Raw genomic sequence first — 11379 nt, 5'->3', positions numbered from 1 at the left:
GACACTTGAAAGTGCAACGTGGGAACAAGCTGCTCTTATTCAAGAAACAGTTTCCTGAATTCCACCTTGAGGACAAGGTGGCTATTTGGGGGGCGGGTAATGATAGACCTCCCATAGTAAAGGTGTATTCCCGTAGAGACAAGAATAGGAAGAAGAAAGAATGATTGAGAGTTAGTTGATATTTTTCTATTTGTGTGGGCCCTTAGGAATGTGTTTGTTAGAGTGGGGCCAAGTATTTTGTTATTTCTCTAAGCAATTACTTAAGTTTCTTGAGTGGGAGGGTATGGGTATCTTGATTTTGGTATAGACTCTCATTAGAGAAGTGTGTAGAGATTGGGGAGCTCTCAAATCCTCCCCCACAGTTGATAAATAAAATTTTGGCTAAAGCCTTGACAAAAGCTAATGTAGAACATCCCCCTTCTTTATGTTTCTTGAGTTTTATCCTAGAGGAGGTGTTTGAATTACCATTTTTATAGTTTAGGATTAGTTATTTGAATTAACAATTTTGTATCTTGAGTTAGTTATAAGTAAACTAACTCAACCCCAAGTTAGTTTAACAACTCTTGTAATCTCCAGCTTATAAAAAGGCTTCTCATTTTCATTAATAAATGATAAAAAAAAAGGCATTATACATAAAGATTTCCTAGCTTTGCAATTACAGCATCAAAAGCAATGTACAGTTCAGATGAGACTTTATTCCAGTATAGAGTAGCTCTGTAATTGCAGATCAAGAAAGTGAATGTAGCATGGAAATCCCAAATTCAACATTTGGAAGTTAGCAATTGACAATCTCATTAGTAGGCAGTGCACCCATAATAAAATGTAAGATTTTTAGAACCCTAAAAATTCAAGTAACTTGCAACTAGTCATTGTCATGACCATCAATACTACGATTAGTGGATCAGCACAAAATACAAAACAGTAAGACAGTAAATCTTTAAAAACCTTACTTCTGTTTTAACTTGCTCAAGAAGAATGTTGCAAAAAGTATATCAACAAGAATTCCTTCAAACATGACCTACAGGAAGAAGGGTAAGACAACAACAACATCCTGTCAAAAATCATTTAATGTGATTGAGATCTTTTAGCATGACTGCTTGAGAACTTTTAGCACAACCGGGCAGCAACTTCAATAACAGAAAAACATGCATAATGTAGGAAGACAGCAGATTTCAAATTATGACATTGTATTTATGAATGTCAGGCGATTCATTGATGTTCCAAAATTCAACCAAAGTATGGGGTGAAAGATATATAAGAATCTTCCATGATAAGGCCAAGACCAGGATATCCTTATCCAAAAAAAGAAAAAACTAATCAACCAAAGTAAATTCCATGTATGATTGGGAATTATGGCCATACCTTTGCCAAAAGAACTTCGAGGAAATGGAAAAACTGGAGATGTTGCTCATGTATCATTCCCGAACCAGGATTGGGGTAGAGCAAATGGTCAGCAATTTGCTGGATTACCAAGCAGAAAATAACTTATATTAGAAAAAATGAACAATACATACCCACATATTACTGAAATTTTATGAAATAGATTTCAAGCAACCAATTTTTATATTGAAATGTGATCTCACAACTATTTTTATTTTGAAAAGCGATTTCAAACAACTATGGCTGTCTCATCACGCTTCATGTTATCCAATAATACTACAGGATTAACAAAGCCATGCCATGCTAATAATAAGGAATGTCGTGATAACCTTAAATAAACCATACTGCACGTCAAAGGCTGCCCGTGTAATGTTCTCCATGACATCTTTAAAAATACCACCACCATCAATTCCTGCCTCCTCAACTCCAAATTCATTAACAAAAGACACACGTATCTGCATGCAGAAAAGTGAAGCAATTGACCCAACACAAACAAGAAAAAACTAATAAACAATTACAAGTAACTCTGCAACTATAGGATGCAGAAGAGGGAAGGGGTCGTTTTCACGAGGGCAAAGAAAAAGATAGAAAAAAGTAAGATAACAATTTCATTTTTCATAAATCATGGAAGTCTGAAATTACCGATCCTCGAAGATCAACTTCAGACAATGCACTCATCTGACTGAAAGCATCTTCCAATATATGATTTCGTCGAATTCTAAACCGGTTTCTGGCAAAAACAGCAAGAGATCCATTCCTTTGCCTAGCTGCTGCTAGTTGTGTCTGTGAAATGAGTTATAGAGAAAGTAACCATAAATAAAAAATATCTTACATATTTCTATAACTAACAGTCATCCAAGAAATTCAATATTGTGGATAAGGAAACCAAAAAAATAACTTGCTTACAGTGAAAATCTTAACCCTGCTAGTAAACGGTACTAAAAAGGGAACTCGCTTGTGTATATCATTTGCTCTGGTATTTTCTATCACTGCCTACAAAGAAACAAGGCCAAGTAAATAATTAGAATTACGATCAGATAGTGGTTTCTCTCATGGAAATTCCATTGCAAAATGGAAGGTTCACTTGGTCTAGAGACGGTAATTCTCCTTGAAGATCATTATTAGACTGATTCTTCATAAATCAGATGTGGGATATTTGTTTTGAAAATTCTCGGGTTTCTCGAAAAGCACGCATCTTCTCGGATCACTTTCCTTTATTCTTGGAGGCTGGTTCTTTTCTTTGGGGTCCCTCTCCTTTTCGGTTTTGTAACAGCTGGTTGGTGTCCAGTGATTCTAATCAGATTATTGTTGAAACAGTGAGCAACTCTAACTTCCAGGGATGGGCTGGTTTCATTCTTCATGAGCAGTTGAGATCAGTTAAATTGTTAGTTGATTATGTTCAAACCAAATTTCTGGTAAAATGGCCTTTACTGCATTTAACCAAATCAATCTTGGTTTCTTCTTGAGAATGGGACATGAAATAAGCTGGACCGCGTTCTCCTAAATCTATAGTCGAAAACCCAATTCAAATGAAGATAGCCAAGTAAGCCAAAACCAACACTTCTTTGCATGTAGGCAGGAGAAGAAAATATGATGTAAATCTTCTAAAGCATGCAAACACAAGGGACAAACATGAGGAGATAAACTGAGAAAGGGAGGTTTCATTTGCAAAACTTCTGCACAGTTCATAGTCCATTTCGCATTCTCCAAAGCGTGATATTCACTCTTCTAGGGCTTTCTGTCTTCCAAATTGTCGAGTACTTTGTTTTCAAGACTGTGTTAGAACATGTTTGGCTGATTAATAAATTAGTAGAACACACTATTTGGTGTTCTATCATTTTGGTATCGGAGAAATCGAATCTGTGAAGTTCTATATCATGGCTCAAAAGCGAATTGAGGAAAAGTTGGAAATGGTAGATCAAGAAATATCCGGCATTCGAGCAGAATTACATGATCTGCCAACAATCAAGGAAAACATGTCATCTTTGGCGAAGAGTATTGAGAGGTTAGGAGTACAGGCTGAGAAGCAACAACAGCAACCAGAAACACTGTTGAAATATATTGAAGGAATGATCAAAGGGAAGACAACGATGGAAGAAGTACTAGAAGGATCATCAAGTGAGTTGACAGCATGGTTGATGTCAGTGATTGGACGATGATGGGAGGAAAATATGAGGAAAAACATACCAAGTTGGAGGGTGAAGATTCTGCGGGCGACCGAAGCAAATTTAAAAAAATTGAAATGCCAGTTTTTGTGGGAAATGATCCTGATTCTTGGTTGTTTAGGGCTGAGAGATACTTTCAGATACACAAACTGAGTGAGTCAGAGAAAATGACTGTGTCCATTATTAGTTTTGATGGAGCAGCTTTGAATTGGTATAGATCTCATGAAGATCGTGAACCGTTTGTTAATTGGGACGATTTAAAGAAGAGACTTATTGTTTGATTTCGATCGAGTCGTGAGGGATCAATTCTGGGAAGATGTTTAAAGATCAAGCAAGAAATTACAGTGGAAGAATATTGGAATTTATTTGATAAATCAGTAGCACCATTGCCTTTTCTACAAAAGGCTGTCTTAGAAGAAAAATTTATGAATGGTTTGAAACCATGGATTAAGGCAGACATGGAATGTTGGGAACCTATGGAGCTTGTTCAAATGATGAAGTTGGCCCAAAAGATTGAGAACCGAGAAGTGATAATGGGAGAATCAAGTTTCAAACGTGCAGCGGATGGAAAATTCCAGGTTTCTGCTTCTTTTAAACCTCAAATTCCTGTGATTTCTAATGATAATAAGTCAGGAGGGATTGTTCGAATGCGGATGATTACACTTCGAGGAGTGGCTGGTGAACCTAATCGACGAGAAGGACCACTAAAACGACTTTCTGATGCTGAATTTCAGGCTAGACGTGAGAAAGGTCTCTGTTTTCGTTGTGAGGAATGATTTTTTGTGGGCCATAAGTGTAAAGTGAAAGATCATAAGGAACTTAGAGTTTTAGTTGTTGGGGCAAATGGGGAAGAACTAGAGTAGTTGAAGAAGAGGATTCAAAAGTGGAAACTGAAATACAGGAGACTGAAGTTGTTAAACCAGAAGAACCCGTGATCGAATTATCAATAAATTCGGTGGTGGGATTAACAAACCCTGGAACTATGAAAATTGAAGGTATGATTAGAGAAAGGTCAGTAGTAGTATCGATAGATTGCGGCGCGACCAATAATTTTATATCTGAAAAGTTAGTAACTCAATTGTTGTTGCAGTTGCAGGAAACTTCTGATTATGGGGTTATTTTGGGGTCTGAATCTGCTGTAAAAGGGAAGGGAATTTGTAAACAAGTGGAACTGCTATTGGGTGAATGGAAGGTTGTGGATAATTTTCTTCCATTGGAATTGGGGGGGAGTGGATGTCATTCTTGGTATGCAATGGCTACATACATTAGGAGTAACCGAAGTAGATTGGTGAAAACTTACTTTGACATTCATACAAAATGGGAAGAAGGTTGTATTGAGGGGAGATCCGAGTCGTACGAAGGCTAGGGTGAGTTTGAAGCACATGATGAAGACATGGACAGAACTTGATCAGGGATTTCTGATTGAGTGTAGATCTTTGGAAGGTGGAATGGCATTTGCAGCGATGTATGGGGTTGATGAAGTGCCTACCACCATGAGTCTATTCCAGCCGTGTTAGCTAAGAATGAAGATGTTTTTGATTGGCCTGGAGAGTTGCCACCAAAATGTACCATTGAACATCATATACATCTTAAGAAGGGGACTAATCCAGTCAATGTTCGGCCTTATAGATATGCATACCAGCAAAAGGAGGAGATGGAAAGATTGGTTGATGAAATGATGGCATTTGGCATAAAAACCTAGTACTAGTCCATATTCGAGCCCGGTCTTGTTGGTGAAAAAAAAATGGTAGTTGACGGTTTTGTGTAGATTACCGTGCGTTGAATAGTGTGACCGTTCCAGACAAGTTTCCTATTCTAGTAGTAGAGGAATTGTTTGATGAACTTAATGGGGCTAATATATTTTCGAAGATTGATCTCAAGGCGGGATATCATCAAATTAGAATGTGTAAAAAGGATGTGAAGAAAACAGCTTTTAGAACTCACGAGGGGCATTATGAGTTTCTTGTCATGCCTTTTGGGCTCACCAATGCACCATCAACGTTTCAAGCTTTGATGAATAGTATCTTTAAACCTTACCTACACAGGTTTTCTTAGTCTTTTTTGATGATATATTAATTTACAGCAGAAGTTTGGATGAAAATCTTCAACATTTAGAATGGGTGCTAGAGGTGCTGCGAGAGAATAAATTATATGCTAATATGCACAAGTGTGGGTTTGCCAAAATGAAAGTGGAGTATCTTGGCCATATAATTTCAGGCAAGGGTGTAGAGGTTGATCGCGAGAAAATTAGATCTATCAAAGAATGGCCCGTGCCCACTAATGTCCGTGAAGTTCGTGGATTTCTTGGGTTGACAGGATATTATCGAAGATTTGTAATGAATTATGGAAGTGTGGCTGCTCCTTTGACTCAATTATTGAAGAAAGGAGCATATGAATGGACTGTTGCAGCTGCTGAAGCTTTTGAGAATTTAAAGATGGCTACGATGACTCTCCTAATCTTAGCACTGCCAGATTTTTCCTTACCAATTGAAATAGAGACCGATGCTTCTGGATACGGGGTAGGTGCTGTCTTAATTCAAAATCATCGGCCAATTGCTTATTTTGAGCCAGACATTAGCTATGAGGGATCGTGCTAAACCAGTTTATGAACGGGAATTAATGGCTGTAGTTTTGGCTGTGCAACGCTGTAGACCTTATCTTTTGGGCAAGAGGTTTGTAGTGAAAACTGATCAACGATCATTGAAACTTTTATTGGAACAAAGGGTTATCCAACCTCAACATCAGAGGTGGATTGCTAAGCTTCTTGGCTACAATTTTGATGTCGTGTATAAACCGGGACTAGAAAACAAAGCAGCAGATGCCTTGTCTCGTGTCCCTCCTACTGCCCAACTTAATCAACTTACTGTTGAGATCAGTTAAATTGGCAGTCCCCAACACTGAAGTTGACCCTAAATTAGTCCCAGAAATTAATGGGATGGGTCTGAATGTCTTGTTCAATGATGAAGATATTCTCCCTATTAAAATTCCCCTGGATTTGCCTAAAGATTTAGTGTCTATAGTCGGTGATTGTGGAATCATTCTGGCTTAAATTAGATGTGCAACTGCCTTTTCCTCCTCCCAGTCATTATTAAGGTTGTCTCCTGGAACACTAAGGGTTTGAACGACTCCTCTAAACGTGCAGCACTTAAAAAATTCATCAACAATTGTAGTCATGATTCAAGAATCTAAGAAGGACACCTTGAACTCGGCTTTTATAAAATCATTGTGGAGTTCTAAGGATATTGGCTGGGATTATGTGGCTTCTGTTGGATCTTCTGGGGGAATTCTTACCATGTGGGACAGCAGTAAAATATCTGTAACAGAGGTCATTAAAAGACGCTTCTCTTTGTCAATCAAATGCCTCACTTTGTGCAAAAAGGTTTGTTGGATCACAAATGTCTATGGCCCTTGTGGTTGCAGAGAAAGGAAATTGGTTTGGCCCGAATTGTCTTCCTTGGCTGATTGTTCGGCCGTGGCCTGGTGCATAGGTGGGGATTTTAATATCACTCGTTGGGCCCGCGAAAGATTTCCTTTTGGCAGAAGTACTAGAGGAATGTCATTATTCAATAAGTTTATTCACATGGTTTCTCTCATGGAAATTCCATTGCAAAATGGAAGGTTCACTTGGTCTAGAGACGGTAATTCTCCTTGAAGATCATTATTAGACAGATTCTTCATAAATCAGATGTGGGATGTTTGTTTTGAAAATTCTCGGGTTTCTCGAAAAGCACGCATCTTCTCGGATCACTTTCCTTTATTCTTGGAGGCTGGTTCTTTTCTTTGGGGTCCCTCTCCTTTTCGGTTTTGTAACAGCTGGTTGGTGTCCAGTGATTCTAATCAGATTATTGTTGAAACAGTGAGCAACTCTAACTTCCAGGGATGGGCTGGTTTCATTCTTCATGAGCAGTTGAGATCAGTTAAATTGGCAGTAAAAGCTTGGAATATTGCTGCGCAAGCTAAGGTAAAAAAAAAAAAACAGAGAAATCCTTGATGTCAAAATTAGAAAAATATGATTCTGTGGCTGAGTTGATTGGATTAAATCAAGAAGAGTTGAATTCTAGAGCTGCTTTGCAAGCGGAATTACTTAGTATTTATCAAAATGAAGAGCGTAATTTTATTCAGAAGAGTAAACTCAATTGGCTTTCTTTGGGTGATGAGAATACGGGCTTCTTCCACCGCTTTCTAAATGCGAAAAAAAGAAGGAACCTCATAACTGAATTAAAAAATGATGATGGGGTTGTCTCGACTTCATTCCGCGACATTGAAAGGCTTGTGCTGGAATTTTTTGAGTCACTTTATACCAGAATTCCGGGGACAGATTCATCCCTATTAACAGTAATTGGTCTTGTGTTTCCTCAATTCAGAATGAGGCTCTTGTTACCCAATTTTCAGTGGAGGAGATCTTTAAGGCATTAAAGGCACTTGGCAACAATAAAGCTCCGGGCCCGGATGGCTTCACAGTGAAGTTCTTAATCACCCAATGGTCTATTTTCAAGGATATCTTCAAATCACTAATGTCTGATTTCCACAGAAATGGAAGATTAAATGCTTGCATCCAAGAAAACTTTATTTGTTTAGTGCAGAAAAAAGAGAATGTGACTCTAGTCAAGGATTTCCGTCCAATCAGCCTTACTACATTAGCATACAAGGTCGTTGCAAAGGTTTTATCTGAACGTCTAAAACAAGTTATGGATGCAATTATAAGCCCCACTCAAAGCGCCTTTATTGAAGGTAGGCAAATTCTTGACCCAATATTAATTGCTAACGAGGCCGTGGAAGATTATAGGGCAAAACAGAAAAAATGATGGATTTTAAAACTTGACTTGGAAAAAGCCTTCGATAGAGTGAATTGGAACTTTTTAGAAAAAAATTTATCTTTGAAAAAGTTTAGTTCAAAATGGATATCATGGATAATGGGCTGCCTAAAAATTCCAAAGTATTCAGTCTTCATCAATGGTAAGCCTAGAGGCCGGATAACAGCATCTAGAGGTATCCGCCAAGGGGACCCCCTCTCCCCCTTTTTATTCCTCCTAGTAAGTGAGGTTTTAGGAGAAATCATAAACAAGCTTCATATTAACAGCCAGTTTGAAGGTTTCCTTGTTGGCAAAGACTTGATCCACCTCCCTTTGCTTCAATTTGTCGATGATACTCTTCTCTTTTTATTCCAGCTTCCGATTATATATTTAGGTCTCCCTTTGGGAGGCTACCCTCGACAAAAGTCTTTTTGGCAACCAGTCATTGATCGAATTCACAAGAAACTTGAAAGGTGGAAAAGATATAACATCTCTAGAGGCGGAAGACAAACCTTATGCAACTCAGTTCTGGTTAGCCTTCCTACATACTACCTACTTTATTTTCTGTACCTGAAAATGTGGCTGCCTCTTTGTTAAAGTGAGTTTTCGGAGTGAAGGAAAAGGTCTGCAATACTCCTTGAAAGACAGGGGAAGCAGAAGATTGGTGTTCTATATTCTGGTTTGCTTATTAGTATTTTGTTGTTCGGAATTTTGGATTAGGAGGTTTTCTTTGTTTGATGTTTGTGAATTATATGTAACGTGACTCATTTTCTGAGGTTCACGGTTTGCTTATGTTGTAAGTTGTGTTTGAATTGTCAATATAATAGAAACACTACATCAGTGTTCTATCGTGATGTCATCCTTGGAATGCAATGGCTGCACACGTTGGGGTAACTGAAGTGGATTGGCGGAAACTCACTTTAACTTTCATACAAAATGAAAAGAATGTTGTTATAAGGGGTGACCCGAGTTTGACAAAGACTAGAGTGAGTCTGTAACACATGATGGAGACATGGACACCATCTGATTACGGTTTCTTGACAAAATGTCGAGCTATGGAGGGAGGAATGACATTTACCGAACTATATGGAATTGATGATGTTCCTACATTTCAAGAGTTACTACCAGCAGACAATTTTGGCTATCCTAAAAACCCAGCAACAAAGAAGTGGGAAGTGCTTGTTAGTTGGAAAGGAATACCACCTCATGAGGCTACATGGGAGAATTGTGATGATTTTACACAAAAGCTTCCTCATTTCCCACCTTGAGAACAAGGTGTCTTTGGAGAGGGAGAGTAATGATAGACCACCAATTGCAATACAATATAGCAGAAGAAAGACAAGTGGAATTGCACGTGCACAGGTGATGGAATTGGAGGAAGTGGAAACCACCTTAGTGGGGACAACAGTTAGTTACAGGGGGAGGTTAAAAGGGAGAGATGGAAGGAAAGATGGGGGTTGGTTAATCAGTTTCTGGAAGTGGAGGGGCTGTATTTTCTGGAGAGCAGAATTACAGAAGTTGTTCAGTTACTTTAATCTTAGAAAGTGTTTTCCATTATCGTAAACTACTTTTGATGTTTGAATGTTTTATTTTGTACTTGGTTATTGTCTGTAATAGTACTTATTTGTTCTGTGTTTTCAAGACTGGTTTGAGTATTGTATTCTGTAATAGTTTGGTTGCTTAATGAACAAATAAGAACCATTACTTGGTGTTCTATCAGCTTCTCAATCAAGCATTCACATCTCAATAAGGTATCATACATGCAATCAAACAATCACAACATACATACCATTTACTCAAAACGACCTAAAACATGCTCAAAACGTGTCTAAGTTTCACTTGAACTTTCAAAACGACCTAAAACAGCTTACGTGTAGGTTCGTAACTCATAACCTACGAAAAAAGTTCAAACATTGTGAAAAAAGCACTACAAGACCCAAAATGGCAACCAAGTGTGTAAGTGCAACAAACTTAATTCAAACCAACCTAAAACGTGCTCAAAACGTGTCTAGGTATTACTTGAGTTTTCAAAACGACCTAGCAAATCCTAAGTGTAAGTTCGTAACTCATAATCTACCAAAAAGGTTGAAAAAAGCATTTCAAGACCAAAAATGACAACCAAGTGCAACAAACTCAATCTAACCTAAAATGTATTCAAAACGTGTGTAAGTATCACTTGAATTTTCAAAACGACCAAACAATGCTTAAGTGTAAGTTTGTAACTCACAACCTACCAAAATTTCAAAAAGTATGAAAAAAGTACTTCAAGACCCAACATGTCAATCAAATGTGTGTAAAACTTAGTTTCAAACCAACCTAAAACGAGTTCAAAACGTGTCTAAGTTTCACTTGAACTTTCAAAACGACCTAACAAATATTCAATACAAGTTCATAAGTCATAACCTAGCAAAAAGTTCAAATTTTTTGAAAAAGACACTCCAAAACCCAAAATGTCAAGTGTGTAAGTGCAACGAACTTAGTTCTATACAAACCTAACAAGTATTGAAAACACGTATAAGTTTTCAAACACCCTAACACCGCTTAAGTGTAAGTTTATAACTCATAACTTACCAAAAATTTCAAAAAGTGTGAAAAAAAATCTTTCAAGACTCAAAATGGCAACCATGGCTGTATGTAAAACTAACTTAGTTTGTAGCAACCTAAAGGGTGTTCAAAAAATGTTTAAGTATCACTCGAACTTTAAAAACGACCTAATAATGCTTTAGTGTTACTTCATAACTCATAACCTACCAAAAAGTTCAAAAAATGTAGAAAAAGCACTCCAAAATCCAAAATGGCAACCAAGTGTGTAAGTGCAACAAACTTAGTCTCAACTTTAAAATTAGTGCGAGTTGGGAAATGTATTAACTCAAGCATGATGTAAAACTTGAAACGACTTAAATATTTATTCACCATCACATAAAAACAGTAATTAAATATAGATAACATGTGTAAATAAAGGGAGAATCACCTTTCTAGCAGTAGCTTTAGAGTAAGACCAAACACCATCCTCCTACTTGTAAATCTGCTCGATTGTCTAC

At 37.6% G+C, this 11379-nt stretch overlaps 1 protein-coding gene across 1 annotated transcript; it reads right to left on the bottom strand.

Moving 5' to 3' along the window:
- Positions 1 to 675: 675 nt before the first annotated feature.
- Positions 676 to 2402, bottom strand: LOC116405423 (E3 ubiquitin-protein ligase UPL6-like). The gene is made up of 5 exons (XM_031889446.1): positions 2287 to 2402; positions 2023 to 2163; positions 1710 to 1835; positions 1363 to 1461; positions 676 to 1018 (listed from the first exon to the last, which is right to left on the bottom strand). The coding sequence occupies exons 2-5, from the start codon at positions 2056 to 2058 to the stop codon at positions 947 to 949; spliced, it is 333 nt and encodes a 110-aa protein (XP_031745306.1). The 5' UTR covers positions 2059 to 2163; positions 2287 to 2402; the 3' UTR covers positions 676 to 946.
- Between the last annotated feature and the right edge of the window lie 8977 nt (positions 2403 to 11379).

This window comes from Cucumis sativus, unplaced genomic scaffold (assembly GCF_000004075.3).
Source record: "Cucumis sativus cultivar 9930 unplaced genomic scaffold, Cucumber_9930_V3 scaffold100, whole genome shotgun sequence".
Classification (NCBI taxonomy): domain Eukaryota; kingdom Viridiplantae; phylum Streptophyta; class Magnoliopsida; order Cucurbitales; family Cucurbitaceae; genus Cucumis; species Cucumis sativus.
Note: the sequence above shows the minus strand (reverse complement) of the source record. Positions and strands in the feature narration are given on the sequence as shown.